The following is a 17,719-nucleotide window of genomic DNA, read 5'->3' as shown; positions in this document are numbered from 1 at the left end:
CTAACTCCAAAGAATTTAGGGTTAAAAAGGTAAGTGCGGTTCTATGCTAATTATAGTATGCGAAACCTTATTCACATCGAAAGAAGTTTGATGTACATCTCGTGATTGGAAAAATATTCATATTGTTTATCATATTTATCATCTTTAACAATTATTCCAAAACAAGTTTCACCGTGACAGATATATGTAGACAAAATATATAACCTCGCTCTGTGATTTGGCCGCGTTATTAGTAATTCACAAATTAAGAATTTAACATATTTTCTCTCCAATAGATTCATCTAAGAAAGCTATTTGCAAATGTAAATACTAATAATTATTGATATCCTCCGCATTTACTCTCTTTAAGTCATGACTATAATACTAAAATAAAAAAAATTAACATTTCATCATATGCAATAATTTCATTGAATTAATCAATATTCTTTATTGAACTGTTTCAATATTGAAACTCTGATTAATACTTTCGAATTTTGCTTTTATACCTTTTGGTTTAATCTTTATTATGATAATGTAAAAATAGACTTTTTAAAGAAAAAAGTTTATTTTATCCCCGTTTGAAAAGTGGGAGTGTATATAGAGATCGATATGTCCGTCCGTCTATACGTCCGTCCGTCCTTCTGTCCGTCTGTTACGTTTTGGTGTATCCATTTTATTTAATCCTCAACTGCTCTTATACCACTGATTGAAATTTAATCAGAATTTCAAAGAACCCTTGTTGCATAATGCCATCGTGCATTTTACTATTTCATTTTTTTATTCGACCCATATGTCGGGTTTCCAAAGCAAACCATTAACACTGACATATTTTCTATTATATTGAAGAGTACCCAAACACGTTATGCGTTTCGTGAACTTTATTAATATCATTCCGTAAATATTAATTTACTTTCGGACGGCTACGTTTTGTTTTGATTTATTAATATCATTCCTAAATATTAATTTACTTTCGTTTTGTTTTATGAGATTTCCAAAAATAAATCAGTTTGTTATACCGTTAACTGAGCTGCTGTTGTGTTTTAAGATCGTGCACCAAAGCTGCACGCTGTACGGTGTTTTAGCATTTTAAACACTGCTGTTTCTATTGAAATATACTTTACGGAAGTGAAACATGGTGTCAGAAGTGCTGCTGTGGTAATTATACTGCTTTTGATCCTGAAATTAACTTTCTATCTGTGACCTGTGTTTCCCACGTGCTTTCTACAAAATGGCGTTCGCTGAAAGACTTGCGCCGCCAGGGAAAATAAAATTCAACAGCAAGAATCTCGCTGAAGATTGGCGTAAATGGAAAGAGGAGTTCAGTCTCTACGTTTCTCTGACTGTGAAAGATGAAGAAGCATCTAAGCTGCAGTTATTCAAGTACCTGATAGGGAGTGATGGTCGAGAAATCTACAACACTCTGAAATTCGAGAAAGAGGAGAAGGATAGAACTCTAAAAATGGCGCTGGAGGCATTCGACAAGTACTGCCGTCCAAAGAAAAATGAAACTGTCGAAAGATTCAGATTCAACACTCGCAAACAGGAGGCAGGTGAGACAATCGAAACTTATATCACCGAGTTGAAAACATTAGCATCTACTTGCAATTTTGGTCAAGTTGCAGACTCTCTCATAAGGGACAGAATTGTATGTGGTATAGTAGACACCAATCTTAGGGAGAGACTTTTAAGAACACCCGATCTCAGTTTAGACAAATGTGTAGACATGTGTAGGGCTGCGGAAATCACAAAACAGGGCATCAGTGTGCTAGACGGAAGTAGCACTCTCACTCCAGTTATTAATAAAATAAACAAACAGAGTACCCGTAAACCTGACAACAACAAAAAACAGACTAGTGAGAAACAAAAACATAAACAGTGCAAATTCTGTGGCAAGTATCATGAACTAAAGAAAGAAAAATGCCCCGCATACGGACAAACTTGCAGAAAGTGCCATAAACTCAACCATTTCGAAAATAAGTGCTCATCATACACTAAACATGGGCCCACAAAGATCACGAAGAAGAAAGTTCATGCAGTAGACTTTGGCGAAAGCTCCGACTCAGATGATTATTACCAGTCGAACTCTGTCACTAACTTAGACGAAGTCGCATCTGTGAACTCTTTGAACTCCAAAATAGCACAGGCAACCATGCTAATCCAAGGACAGAAAGTCAGATTTCAGCTTGACACAGGAGCTACTTGTAACATTCTACCTATAAACCATTTGCATCATGTTCCTCCTCTGCGCCCAACCAACTATAAGCTTCGCATGTACAATGGCACAACGATTAAGCCCCTTGGAAAACTTGCGCTATCAGTGACCAACCCCAGAAACCAGATCACTCAGGAAGCTGATTTCGTTATCATCAAAGACAACTGTACGCCTCTACTAGGTAATGATACACTTCAGGATATGGAACTACTACAATGGAATAGTGAGAACATTCTAGCCATTTCCAACTATTCACCTATCACCAAAGAGCAGTTGCTCACCGAGTACAAGGACGTGTTTGAAGGCATTGGACGTTTGGAAGGAGACTATCATCTTGTTGTTGACAAGTCCATTCCTCCAGTTGTACACCCTCCACGGAGAGTTCCTCTAGCTCTTAAAGCACAGCTGAAAGATGAACTTGATCGTCTAGAGAATCTGAACATTATCGCTCAAGTGAGTGAACCTACACCATGGGTTTCTAGTTGCCTCATGGTTGTCAAGCCGAATAAACTGCGGATATGTATTGACCCAAAAGACTTAAATAAAGCTCTGAAGCGTAGTTATTATCCGCTACCTACTATTGAGGAAGTTCTTCCACAGTTAACCAAGGCCAAAGTTTTCAGTATCCTTGATGCCAAGAATGGGTTCTGGCATGTCCAGATGGATCATGAAAGTTCACTGTTAACTACATTCAATACGCCCTTCGGACGCTATCGCTGGCTGAGAATGCCCTTTGGCCTGTCTACAGCCCCTGAAGAATACCAGAGGAGACAAGACCAAGCTGTTGAGGGATTGACGGGTATACATAGTGTAGCAGACGACATCCTTGTATATGGGGAAGGAGAAACAGAGGAAGAAGCTATTGTTGACCACGACCTAAAATTACGAGCTTTGATGAACCGGTGTCGAGAACGTGGACTCGTTCTAAACAAAGACAAACTTCGATTACGACAGAAGGAAGTGCGATTCATTGGACACCTTGTTACATCAGAAGGTCTGAAACCTGACCCTGAAAAGGTGAAAGCAGTTAAAGAGATGCCGAATCCTGATGATGTTGCTGGTGTAAGGAGATTTCTTGGATTTGTGAACTATCTTAGCAAATTCTTGCCATCCCTAAGTGATTTGTGTGAGCCACTTAGGAAACTTACGCTCAAAGACGCTGAATGGAGCTGGCATGAGGTCCATGACAAGGCTGTGTCAGACATAAAACAGCTAGTCATTTCTGAACCAGTGCTTAGTTACTTTGATCCTAACAAAAGCTTAACTCTTCAGTGTGATGCCTCAGAAACTGGACTGGGAGCCACAATCTTACAGGAAGGAAAGCCTGTTGCTTTTGCAAGTCGTGCATTGACTGACACAGAGACTCGGTATGCACAGATCGAAAAAGAGTTATTGGCAGTGGTATTTGGACTTGAAAAATTCCACCAATACACATATGGACGTGATGTGACTGTTCAGAGTGACCACAAGCCCTTGGAGATTATCCTTAGAAAACCACTTCACATTGCACCTAAACGACTTCAGAGGATGCTATTGCGTTTGCAAAAGTACACTATACACTTGGCATATCATCCTGGGAAAGAAATGTACCTAGCTGACACTTTGAGCAGGGCATACCTAAGAAACAACGACCAGACTGGCACACTTGAAGAGGAAACAATACATCTGGCACGATTTCTCCCTGTGATCAAAGACAGACTTCAGGAACTGAGACAAGAAACTCGGGAAGACAAAACACTAGTAGAGCTGACCAAAGTTATTCTCTCAGGATGGCCAGAAATCTCTGCGTGTGTTTCAGCTCCCCTACAGCCATACTTCAACATTCGTGACGAGTTGACAGTACAAGACGGCATTGTATTTAAAGGAGAGCGCATTCTTATCCCAGAGTCTATGAAAATGGACATGTTGCGCCGTATTCACTCATCTCATATTGGAGTTGAAGGAAGTCTCAGGAGAGCTCGTGAAAATTTGTTCTGGCTTGGTATGACCAAAGATGTGAAAGACTTTGTGACTAAGTGTGATACCTGTCGTTCTCTTGATGACAAACAGAGGAAAGAGACCCTCGTAAGTCATGATGTACCCACACGTCCATGGGCCAAAGTAGCTAGTGACCTATTTAGCTACAATTCGAAGGAGTACCTTGTGACTGTTGATTATTTCTCTAACTTTTGGGAGGTTGACTATCTTCGCAACACTAAGTCGAAGACTGTAATTCAGAAACTGAAGGCATTGTTTGCACGCTATGGAATTCCAGACACCCTTGTATCTGACAATGGGCCCCAGTTTGCCTCTACTGAGTTCCAACAGTTCGCCAAGGAATGGGAATTCAGTCATGTGACTAGCTCACCGAAGTACCCCCAGAGTAATGGAAAAGCTGAGCAAGCTGTCAAAATGGCCAAAAGATTGCTGAAACGAGCCTTGAAATCTCAGTCTGATCCTTATCTCTCTCTGCTAGATTTTCGTAACACACCTACTCAAGGAATGGATACCAGTCCAGCTCAGCGTTTGATGAGTCGACGCACAAAGACACTCTTGCCTACAAAGGAGACCCTCCTAGTTCCGGAAGTTTATCCGTTGAAATCTCAGGAGAAGCAATTAACCTCTCTGAAGCGAAGACAAGCTTTGTACTATAATCGAGGAGCAAGAGATCTACGACCACTGGATATTGGAGAAAAGGTGCGTATAGCGCCACCAGAAACATTAGGACATACTGACAACGAATGGAGAAAAGGAACTGTGAAACATTCACTAGGAAACAGATCGTATGAAATTGAATCTAATGGACAGACATACCGTAGGAATCGTCGTGACCTCCGTCCAAGTCAACATGCTGACACAGACGCTCACATACATGAGGACATTGATGACAAACCCGTCCAGGAACAACCTATCAAGGACGCATTAACTGGACAAACATCTGTGAATCCAACCTCAAAACCTACCAGTGCACCCCAGAGTGATACTGCACCTCCACTTACCACAAGATCAGGTCGAATCATTAAGGAACCATCTCGATTCAAGGACTATGTGAATTAGACTTCAGTTTAGATTCATTTGCTAGTCATGAGTAAGCCGTGTTATAAGGGCACAATAATCCCTTGACTTACTCACCCTTGAGCAAGAAGCTCAATATTATGTTTTTGTGAGATTACTTTGCATATGTAGTTAATTGTCTCGCACATTTTAACTATAACAGAATTTCTATAAACTCAAAGGAAGGAAGATGTAACACGTTATGCGTTTCGTGAACTTTATTAATATCATTCCTAAATATTAATTTACTTTCGTTTTGTTTTATGAGATTTCCAAAAATAAATCAGTTTGTTATACCGTTAACTGAGCTGCTGTTGTGTTCTAAGATCGTGCACTAAAGCTGCACGCTGTACGGTGTTTTAACATTCTAAACACCGTTGTTTTTATTGAATTATACTTTACGGAAGTGAAACACAGGTAGATGTTTAGACTGCAAGATCAAATGCATGACGTCAGGGCAATGTTTAAACAATTAAATATAAAAATAACCAATTTGAAATGAGTATTTTAGTACTTAAATTCATTATACGCACGTTTTCAAAGATTCGGAGAAGTATTGTTTTAATTGCTTTGTCCATCTTTCTGTCTGTCTGTCTGTTTTTTCGCAATAAAAACTTTAACCTCATTCATTACTTTTGCTTAATTAGAGCAATAATATTCAACATTTGTATCTCTTGTGATAAAGCATTTCGCATTTGACCTCTTGACCTTCACTTTGGAGTTTTTTTGCCCAGTTTGGCAAGAATTTAACAAATTTTGACCCTGGTATTACCTTTGAACAGTTGATGCTAGGGCGTTAATTCTTACTTTACAATTGTATTCAACTTTCCAAGGAAATATATATATATTTAACTTTGAACTTTGAGTTTGACCCAGTTTCAAAAACTGTTACATTGGACATACGTTTTGAAGAGTTAGTAGGAGTGCCTCAATATTTCACAGATTTATTTTTGTGCAAAGGTCTTTATTTGGATAACAACAAGTTTGACCTTGGCCTAGAAGATTTACCAACATTTAAAAAATAATAATGGCCATTACTCTTGAATTGCTTATGCTTGACTTAACATAATTTATATATATATTCACTAAGAAAGATCTTTATTTGGGTAACATTATTCATCTCCCAATTGATACTGCAAATCCTTAACAAAAATACTATAATTAACTGTAGTAAACTATAAATAAATATTTTAAATAGAGTAAAACGAAGCTTTCAATTTACATGTATGATCAAATTGCCAAAGGGATAATTAAACTTATTTTTAATGTTATCACCATAGTTCATAAAATATTTCATCATACATGTATTTACATTTGCAAATATCTTTCTTAGATGAACCTATAGAAGGGAAAATATGTTTAATTCTGTGTGAAAGATATTTGGGGGTCAGATGTCATAACGCGACCGAATCACAGAGCGAGGTGATATTTTGTCTTTATGTTTCTCTCACGGTGCAAAATGGAATATTTTTAAGTTAATAACGATGAAAAGGATAAAATGTTAACAATTATTTTTCAATTACGAGATGTACAATAAATCTTCTATGATGTGAATAAGGTTTTGAATACTAAAGAGTAGTCTAAAATCGCAATAACCTTTTTAACCTGAAAATCCTGTGGAGTTATGTAAACTAAAACAGGCGATATCACCGCGTTTGACTTCAAATATTGTGTAAGACCTCATGAATTAATTAGATTATTCTCAGCTCCGATCAGTGTTTTTTTTTCACTATATACAGATATTTCCTGAACTGTACTGCTGAGCATGAATGTAAACATTCAAATGTTGGAGCGAGGTAAACTAGCTTTGACCAAACAACATCTAGGTCATTGTTCGTCACAACATAGCAATACGGCGACCCGTTCGTGTAATAAATGCAATTAAGCTCGAAATATGTTCGTCTCAAATGTAAATATAAGTAATAAATAACAATGTTAAAAAGTTCACTGGTAAAAGAACTTTTAGCTGGTAAGTGATCAAATCCACCGAGAAGACCTTCGGGCTTCACAGGATTTGATCACGTTACCAATTAAAAGTTCATTTCCCAGTGAACTTTTTAACATTTTTGTTTATTTCTTAAGGTAGGACAAAACACCCGTGGATTTTATTTTAACCAATTTCTTACAAGTACTGGTGAAAAAAGAATAATATTACTAAATTGACAACAATAAATGATCCCTGTAAGAAAAATAATAATAAGTTTTGGCATGTTTGCATCATATTTTGTGAAAAAAAAATCAGAGAATCCTCTCTATTAGTCACTTGGGAGCTTACAATTTCGAATGTGTTTACGCTTTTTTAGTGCAATAAACAAGCATGTAATAGTCTGTTATAAAATGCAGTGTAACTTTTTTGTTCCATAAATACATGTAGTAGAGGGCTGATATTTGGACACATATATAAAGAATCTCCATTCGTTATGTACTAAAAAGGTCAAGGTCATATCTAGAGGTCAAAAGTCAAATATTGTGACGTCATCCACTGAATCTTTAAGTGTTTTTGCCATTGAATTTATTTAAATCTCCAAAATATTTCAAACCAGTGGTTCAGTTTTCTTTATTTATACACATTTTATTCCAGGACCCATTTAAATCATTCTGTTTATTTTTTTAAAAATTGAATCATACATTCTCTTTAGATAACTTAAACTGTCGGAAATTTACATGTGAATTTTCAATTTCAACACTACGCATGTTGTATTTTTACGTAATATTTTACTCAAATCTCCAAGTATCAATATGACTTACTGATTTAAAGTAACAAAAAGGTTATCTTTATTAAAAGTATTACACAAATACGCAATAGATCAATAATTGATAATTTTAAAATTAGGCTTATTTTCAAGTCGAGTGTCTGATTTCACAATCTTCTTACGGGGATCTGATAGGCCATATTTCAGACTATGTGGGCAAAACAATGTGTGATTGAATTTCTTTCATATCATATATAAAGAGAGATTTCGTATCCTAGAACAAAATATCAAAGTTTCAGAAAAATTGAATTTTAGGAAAAGTTTGGCCTATATATTGTGTCCTACCTTAAGTGAACACTATAGTTAATCTTTTTTAAGTTATCACTAAATATCAAAATTAAATACATGTAATGAACACTATAGTTAGTCAAAGCTTTCATAGTTAATGCAATAGAAAATCAAACTTTTCATAGTTATAACTATAGCAAATCAAAGTTTAAATGTCTGCATGAAAGTTGTCATGATAACCAAATTCAGTTTTTAATCTATTTCTAAATTATGTAATTGGTATGTTATTTAATTGTACATCATGGGTAGTATCCAGAGTTGCAGATTATCTCAACCTACCAAGGAGATCTCTTGATTTCCTCTCTTTTCAATTACTCCATGCACTTTGAAGGCAAATTATTTTCTACAATTTATTTAAGTTTTTTGGGAAAAAAAGGTTTTCAAAATTATTTTACTGGAAGCATATTTAAAAAATGAATATTGTGTGTCTTTGATTTCAATTCTCTTTTTCTGTCGGTTATTAAGCTCATTTAATGTTGTATATAAACATGATAAAAACTGCGGCAGAGGCACCAATGCACGACAAACACTGAATAGTAACAAAAGTAGTGCTCGGATATAAACGGTAGACAAAAACATTCCATAAGGACAAAAACGGAAAAACACAAAAAAGTTTACGAACATATATACATATAATCTATGTAACGACACACTGTCTGTCGGTCCGTCAATCCCTCCGTCTGTCACATATAATATCTCACGAACTGTAAGAGTTATAGATTTGAGATTGTGCACATATATAGCTTAGCACAATGGTTTTTATATTATTACCGATTTCTTGGTAACCGACCCAGTTTCCTTGAACCTTACCTTAGACCTAATTTTTGAAATAGTTGACAATGCCAATAATCATTTTTTTTTTAAATATTAGAGATAAGTATATGCTATTTAAATTGTGCAATGTTTGTCATAAAACATCATGAAAAATACCAGCGTTACGGTCCACATGGCCATGAACTTTAAATTTGACCTAATTTGCAAAATATACTGCAGAATGTTAAATTTACCTTATGTACTTTGAATTTAGAGAGGCAGGAATTTGATAATTAACATCTATACACGTTTGTCAGTTCATAACAATGCGCTTTAACATTGTATAAAATACAGTAACAGCCAAAAAAGCTTGAAATTTAAGTACTATGAAAATTCATTGGGATTGGTATTCCAAGATGGATAGTGTAGACTCAATCGCTAGCTTTTTTTCTAACGTGCGATGGAAAAGGGCGTGGTGATCCGTTTGAGTGTAGAATGTTTATGGCCTTGATATGAGTTCATTTCACAATCTTACAAGAGAGACAGAAAATGTGCTAAGTTTATTAGAAACTTGGTTCAAAACTACTGATGAGTAGCAGATCTGTTGTGTTTAACGAGTCCAAACTTTTGAAAAGTTTTGTTACAAAGGACAAACATGTCATTAACTTAGATGACAAAGAAAATGAGTTCAATGAGGAAGACATCAAAAATATGCTAGAGAATCACTGTAAATATAAAAAAGTAAATGTAAAATACTTCGAGGATTTAGAGCTACCACGCAGATTACCAATGTTCCCACTGCTGTGTCGAATATTTTCATCTGATAAAAAATATCAGGTTATGGGGAAGATTTTTTTTATCCACCCATACAAGTCTATAGTTTATGAACTTGATAGAATGCGAGAGCTTAACAAAACTTATTATGCTGGATTGGTGTATTGTATCATGAAAGACAATTTTGTCTGTCTACAGTCTCTAGACAGACAATGTCTGAATGATGTGTACAAATGTTGTAGATTAGACAACTCAACACCAGACTCGGAATTAACACAGGCAATGACAATCTTACATGTAAAAGGATCATATCTAATGAAGGATACAGATGGTATATATTTTTTTATTCATGACAGCTTGTTTGAAATAATTGCAGTTCACTTTGGAAGAAGTTTTCAAGACTGTCTCATCAAACATTGTACATCTAGATCTATTTACAAACTTTTAAAATTTGGAGACTGGGCGATAATAAATAAAAATCTTATCCAAATCGTTGAGGTACACTTCCCTATATTGGTGGAACGTATCATCCGTGACATAAAACAGTTCTACTTATACGAAGTATTTAGCAGTATAGGACATGTGTCAGGGAATGAACTTTTCGTTGCTGTATTTTGTAGATATTTGAAAAGATTGAGTTATGATGAAATCATACATTTGCTTTTTGACGTCAAAACTTGCGAACAGCTAGATAAAAGGACTAAAACTTTAGTGCTTGAAATACAAAAAAATGGGAAAAAATGCTTGAAGAACAAAAATTATCTGCAATAGATTCAAAATATTATGTTTTAAAAGAGTGTCACAGAGTAGTTAACTGGATAATTGCATATAATCACATTAACTTGCTTTCTGGTATCCTAGACATTATCAAGGGAAAAATCGAACTTTCCAAAGCAACAGACTGTATCAACACTATATCGAGCAACATTTTAGAAATTGTATTTAACAATGATCTGAAATCACAGTCTCTTTGTTTCAACTTGGCATGTTCTAGTAGTAGTCTGGCTATGGTAGAACTTGTATCAAGTCACGTAAATCCAATGTGTATAAATCACATTGTTCAAATTGGTGAAAACAATTTCTGGCATTTATTGTTTGCTTCGTGGTCTGGTTGTAATGATATTGTAAACTTTTTGATTAAAAAAGGAGCAGACGTCAATTTGTGTGATGGGAATCAAAATTCGAGTCTGTATGGATCGTGTTTGTAAAGTCATTACGACATAGTGAAAACTTTAATCAAACATGGGGCTATAGTTAATATGTGTGCAGCAAACGGCACCTCCCCGCTGTCTGCTGCAGCATTAGGAGGTGATACAGCAGAGTGAAACTCCTTATTGAGAACTGTGCCGATATTAATCTCTGTAACAAGGAGGGGTTATCTCCACTATGTTATGCATCGCATTTCGGCAACCTAAATGTATTGAAATATCTGATTGACAGTGATAGCAATGTGACTGTTGGTGCCAATTGTCCATCTACTGATTCTAATCTTCCCTCTAATAGTGAAGCAGATAGAGGTCTGGCAAGGATTCTTGCTTATGGTTCTACTCTCATCGTGCTGCAAGTTCAGGCCATCTGAATATTGTCAAATATCTGGTAGAGCACGGCGCTTATATTAATTTTATAAATTCATCCTTTGTAAATCCACAGAGAATAAACATTTACACATAATTCGACACCTTGTAAAACACGGTGCAGATATCAATCAAGGTTCCTCTGGTGACATATTTGAGTCTCCTTTGTGCTGCGCTTCAAGCAAAGGGTACCGGGAAATTGTGGGAGAACTGATCAAACTTGGTGCTGATGTCAATCTCTGTGACCTTAAAGGAGATTCAAAATTTGGTCATATGGAGATTGTAAAGTTTTTGTTACAGACTGGTGCTGATATAAATGTTGGAGCAAGTTGCCTATCCTCTGCCTGTGAAGGTGGTCATTTGAATATTGTAAAATTTCTTACTGATAAAATAAATGTAAATAGGGTCGATACCATGTGTGAACCTCCACTGCATTGTGCTTCTGGTCAAGGACATCTTGATATTGTAGAATACCTGGTAGAACATGGAGCTGATATTAATTTAATGAGTTCAGCTAACATTAGCCCTATCTGCTCTGCCACACAAAATGAACAGTGACAAGTAATTCGATACCTTGTAGAACACGGAGCAGATATCAATCTTGGCACTTCTGGTGAAAAAAACGCGTCTCCGATGTGCTGTGCTTCAGGTAAAGGTAATATGGAATTAGTGACAGAACTGACCAAACTTGGTGCTGATGTCAATCTGTGTAACAACTATGGATTATCTCCACTGTGCTTCGCATCACAGTTTGGTCATAAAAAAATTGTGAAGTTTCTACTACAGAATAATGCTGAAATCAATGTTGGTGCTAGTTGCTTATCTTTTGCTTGTGAAAGCGGTCATTTAGATCTTGTGAAATTTCTTATTGATAAGATAGATGTTAACAAGGTCAATAACAATTGTTATCCAGCTCTTACTTCCGCTTCTTGTCAAGGGCATCTTGATATTGTGGAGTATCTGGTAGAACACGGAGCTGAAGTTAATTTAATGAGTTCATATAATGTAAATCCACTTTACTCCGCCACAGCATACGGACAGATTCACATTATTCGATACCTTGTAGAACACGGTGCAGATATTAATCAAGGTTCTTCTTGTGACATGAACGGCTCTCCCTTGTGCTGTGCTTCAAGCAAAGGTTATCTGGAAATTGTGAGAGAACTTATCAAACTTGGTGCTGATGTCAATCTCTGTAACCTTAAAGGCCATTCTCCACTTTGCTATGCATCAAGATATGGACATTTGGAAATTGTAAAGTTTTTGCTACATAATGATGCTGATATAAATATTGGTGCTAGTTGTCTATCTTCCGCTTGTAAAGGCGGTCATTTAAATGTTGTGAAATTTCTTATTGACAAGATGGATGTTAACAATGTCAGTGACATTTGTGATCCTCCACTACATTGTGCCTCTGTTCAAGGTCATATCGAAGTTATTGAATATCTTGTAGAAAATGGAGCAGATGTTAACTTGCTAAGTTCTTCAAAGGATAGTCCACTGTGTTGCGCTGTAGAAAACGGACATTTTCCTATAGTGGAGTGTCTTGTTAAACATGGTTCAGACATAAACAAGGCTGTAGAAATTGCAATGGAATGTGGTCAAGAAGTTATTTTAGATTATATGTTGAAGCATTTAAACTAGGAAACATCTAATAAGATTATCCGAACTTTGCTTAGTTTGACACAATTTCTTTAATTTTGTTTCTCTTTTAACGTATTTTATGCTTTATAAAAATATTACCTGTGATATTTGAGATTTCAAATATTGAACAAGAGATATGTATTGTATAGAAAATTGTATTAATACATAATGATGATTTTCTGTATAAATCAAACAGAAAAGGAGTTTATAGCCCAAACTGTAAAGAAAGATAAATGGTAAACTTACTAGATGAAACAATATCAGAAAAAAACTGAAATTCAACTTTGTTAATGACTCATTATGCACGAAAAAAAACGAAAATGATTTTCGATAAAAAAAATTATGAGTTATAATGCTACAAACTCCTTTCTTCCTAAAGTTAAATTGTCAAAAAATTGTTAATGAACATTCTGTAATAGTGAAACAGACAATATGTGACTAAATTTTGAAAAGACTCAATACAATGATTTAATGTCATCGAATTTACAAATAAATTTTTTAATAATTTACATAAAGTTTATATAAAATTGTATTCTGCTCATAATTTTACGCAAAGTGTGTTTTTGTAATTTAACATGTCGTTAAATCCAAATTGATACAATTTACAATATTTTTTTTCAAAATCTTCCTGATATAATGTTTAAAAGAAATGTTGTGTTAATGGACAGGCCCCATTACCATAAACTGAAAATACACTAAAGTTTAAATTTTGATTCCAAATAAATTAAGATTTATTCAACATGTGTTCTTAAAATTTAGCAGTTTTGTATAACATTCAAATTCTAACAAATGAAGCATATTTGGTTACATTATAATTTTTTTTTTCTCCAAAGTTATATTGATTTGAACTTTTGCCTTAAGTCTATTCTCAGTTTATGTTCATAAGGCCAGGACATGCGCAAAATTATTAAACTTATGACATAAAATAATTGACGGTATCGTGCAATAACAGGTGGAGTAGAGAGGGGAAGGAGGCGGGATCTCTTTGTTTGAAAACGACATATATGGCATTTGACTCCGTGAAAAGAGCTTACTGACAGAAATTTTAAAACATTAAAAATCGCCTACTTCACAATCACATTACAGATTGTACATTCTTAAAAGCGGTAAGTACAAGCCAAGATCACCAAAGTGTGTTGACAACGTTCCATTACTAACGAAAATTAAGGTTATTTACTAACAGTGAAAATGTAGGTTTCCATTCAATATGTATGTAGCCAGGTCTTAGACCTTAGATCCACCTATTTGTGGGTAGTGTCTTCATTGTTTGCATGTCTTCACTGTCGTTGTCACATGATCAAGTATGATAGAGAGAAAGGGGTGTTAAAAGAGAGAGAGAGAAAAAAATTGTGTTCATTACTAACAAAACCCGTTATAAACTACCTGCCGGTCCATACCAATGCACACCGTCATGGTATAAGCACATAGTATAATGATGTAGACTGGGAAGGTGTATATAATAGTTACTTATATATTCTTAATTCAGATTTTCCAGTTACATATATATTTTTGTAATTCAAATGTTGATGATTGATTTGTAAAACAGATATTTTCAGTTATTGAACTGCGTGTAAAGTATGAATGTTTATTATCTTGTTTAAATGTTGTATTTTTTCCCTAGATACTAGTATATTGAATATGAAACCCGAGAATATTGCTCTTTTCTCTACCGACGGGTTAAATGTATATGAAAAATAGCAATGTTTTTCGCATTATTGATCATACAAAAGTTTCAACATGTTCAGTACAATGTAACCTCGCAAGCTCAAACATTGCATAAACATAATGTTACATGTACAGACGCGTGCCAAAAGAAAACAAACTTTTCTCGTCTTTCGTACAATTCCGCTCACACAGATAAAAATATACATATGTATGTGCGTTTTTCTCGGTCTAAAATCAAACGTTATACCTCTTGAAGTGCAAAGTCATAGTTATGATGTTGTAGTCTGACCATTTAGGTTACTGGTAGCGTTTTTGCTGTTCTGTAGCTATTTGCACAAGAATTGCAGGAAAAAGGCAATTGCTGATTTACATAGAGCAGCCATCAAGGGTTTAGGGAAAGCTAAGAAAACGGAACATTCACTACCAACTATGCATTATTAGTTATTCAGACACTCAAATCTGTAATACAGAAATACATGTATGTGGGTTCCTTGGATAAAAAATGCATATTGGGCGAGGCGTAAGCCAAGCTAAATAATTATTTTTTCAAGGACCCCACATATTTTCGTATTACCCCTCTAAGCGTCTAAATAAGGAGTTTATCCTGTCGATGATTTTTTAGTGAGTTATTTTTTCTGAGTTAGCAAATCGTTCTGTAACTGTTGTTTACATTGTGGCGTCTTATAAAGTTTGCTAGTATAAGTGGTGGGGGTATTGATTTGATGTGTGGTCTGTACATATGTAGGTCACATGGAGGGGCACAAATAACCTCAATATTAGAATTTAAATGAATTCAGACCTCAGACTGTGTCAAAACGGACAATAATTATTAAAGTTAAACACATGAAGAATAACTTTGAAATTTAGATGTAAGATAAAAGCTATATCAGAATATGTGCAGAGAATATGAAAAAACGACTTGCATGGTACAAACCGACCAGGGAGAAGACTGTAGATGAACACTAGTACTGGAAAAAAAGTTATCATTAGTGACGAATATAAGGTGAAATTGGATATGGATAAACAATTTACTGTTTAGAGATGAAACGAAAGAAGTACAAGTGCAGCCCACCTCAAAGTATGGCTTACAAAAACCTTTAATCCAACGTTCATGTAACAGGTCGGGTACATTATATTATAAGGGAAGCATCTGTAACACATGACGAAGTCTTTGTCATTCCCTTACTACAATTACTTGAATGAGCCCAAGAACATGACAGTTTACTACTTGTTTAAGTTTCAATAACATAATAATGGTTCTCCAAAGGCCGTTTAACAGTTGAAATCCTAAGTACTACAGTTATAAAATCAGCACCAAAGTTCCATCACAGTTAAAATATTAACACCACAGTAAGATTGTCGTTGTGAGTACGACACATATATGAATTAATGGATCAAATAAACTATTAGACCACTAAATTATATACTGTTTTCAGTTTCTAATGCTTAACTGTTAATCTACTCTAATTAGGGACCATTGTTTGACTTGTGAAATCAATTATCTTCTAAACCTCGCTGGAATTTGATGAAGCCCTTTTTTCACACAAAAAGGATATTTTGATTTAAATATCAATATGCTAATGCAGTTATACATTGAATTTACACAAAACATTGTTATATGTTTCATGCAAAAATCTTGATAATCCTCCATCATACTAATGTTTTTTCTTCATCCTATAGATATGGTCCTGCTGGATACATTATTACTAGAGACTTTAATAAAGTTAATAATGATGACCTTAGATCACTTCTTCAAAAGTTCCTAAATATAGGGACCCTGATCCTTCAACTGATGTCGATATCTCAAAAATTCTGTTGGATAATGCGCATGGCCATCGGCCAGACATGAAAAATAAGACGTGAAAATAAGAGTTTCTTAGAATGAAACATATGGATATAACGAACTGTATTCAAGATCAAAAGTCCATAAAACAATACAAAACAAGAGCAGAGAAAACACAGACCTCCAAACCATCAGAGGTCAGAACAGAGGTTTATGACACAGGAATATTAGTATTGTCATTTAAAGTCATCATTTCGTAAGATCTTGGTTCGATACAAAGACCTTGTCAGCAAATATATTTGGCTGTTAAGACAAATGCTAACTTACATTTTCATATTAATTGATATGCTATTTTACATAGTTACAATTTTGAATTGTTTAATGGAATTTTGAGCTTGACTATTATTGGTGATATCCATGTATATCATGATAAAATCCTTTAAAAAACTGAACACAACTTGCACAATAAAGTGGTTTTGTTTCACATGGTTAGTTTTATCAAGATTGTCGTTTTTTTATCCAAGCGCTAAACACATGTATTTAGCCCCCCCCCCCCCCCCCCCCCCGAGTTTAAATTTATTTTGTTCTCTTTATTAAAGACTTCGCGACAAAAATGACTTTTTTTTTTGCCTCTGAGTTGTAAGAAAAATGCCAAAGATATACCATATCAGTTACTTTCATCAGTACTATATTAGTTACACAAATCAAAACATTACAAAGTAGAATAAAAAAATATTCTCCATGGAATAAAAAAAAAAAACAAAAAAAAAAAAAACAAACAATGTCAAATATATGATAACATCAGCAGGACCAATCAGTTAAATGTAACAAATGCTGAGAGTTTAGGGACACAGTGTAGACATGCTAAACAGAAAAATATGGGTTTTTCTATTTGCGAATTGTGTTCAGTTTAAAGTTTTGACTCATTGTACGCGGAATCTGGCTCTGACACTAATATGGAGATGATGATATTTATGAATGAGACTATATAGTCATCCACTTTGACAGAATATTTGGATTCATTCAAGATACAAAATGAGACTATTGATCAGCTCACTATTGTTCTAGCGGCAACACACAAAATCTTATCCTATGTATTTGAACTATACACCCCAACCATATACTACATTTCAGTACTGAAGTGAAATTGAAACTTGTCTGATAAAAGTATTTTCTTGTGCTTAGTTAAAAAAAATATTATGTTGCAGTTTGCTTTCTCTCAAGTTTCACTGGACCTAGCTAATCTAATATTTATTCTTCA

The 17,719-nt window shown here is 34.8% G+C and overlaps 2 protein-coding genes across 2 annotated transcripts; both read left to right on the top strand.

Annotated features, from left to right (window-relative positions):
- Nucleotides 1–1,207: 1,207 nt before the first annotated feature.
- On the top strand, nucleotides 1,208–5,227 carry LOC134264901 (uncharacterized protein K02A2.6-like). Its single transcript, XM_062747155.1, has one exon. The coding sequence runs from the start codon at nucleotides 1,208–1,210 to the stop codon at nucleotides 5,225–5,227; it is 4,020 nt and encodes a 1,339-aa protein (XP_062603139.1).
- Nucleotides 5,228–12,026: 6,799 nt separating this feature from the next.
- LOC134264900 (serine/threonine-protein kinase TNNI3K-like) lies at nucleotides 12,027–13,010 on the top strand. The gene has a single exon (XM_062747154.1). The coding sequence runs from the start codon at nucleotides 12,027–12,029 to the stop codon at nucleotides 13,008–13,010; it is 984 nt and encodes a 327-aa protein (XP_062603138.1).
- The last annotated feature ends 4,709 nt before the right edge of the window (nucleotides 13,011–17,719 follow it).

The sequence above is a fragment of the Saccostrea cucullata genome, unplaced genomic scaffold (genome assembly GCF_032062105.1).
Source record: "Saccostrea cucullata isolate Sc308-1 unplaced genomic scaffold, CSIRO_AGI_Scuc_v1 ctg1433, whole genome shotgun sequence".
Lineage (NCBI taxonomy): Eukaryota > Metazoa > Mollusca > Bivalvia > Ostreida > Ostreidae > Saccostrea > Saccostrea cuccullata.
Note: the sequence above shows the minus strand (reverse complement) of the source record. Positions and strands in the feature narration are given on the sequence as shown.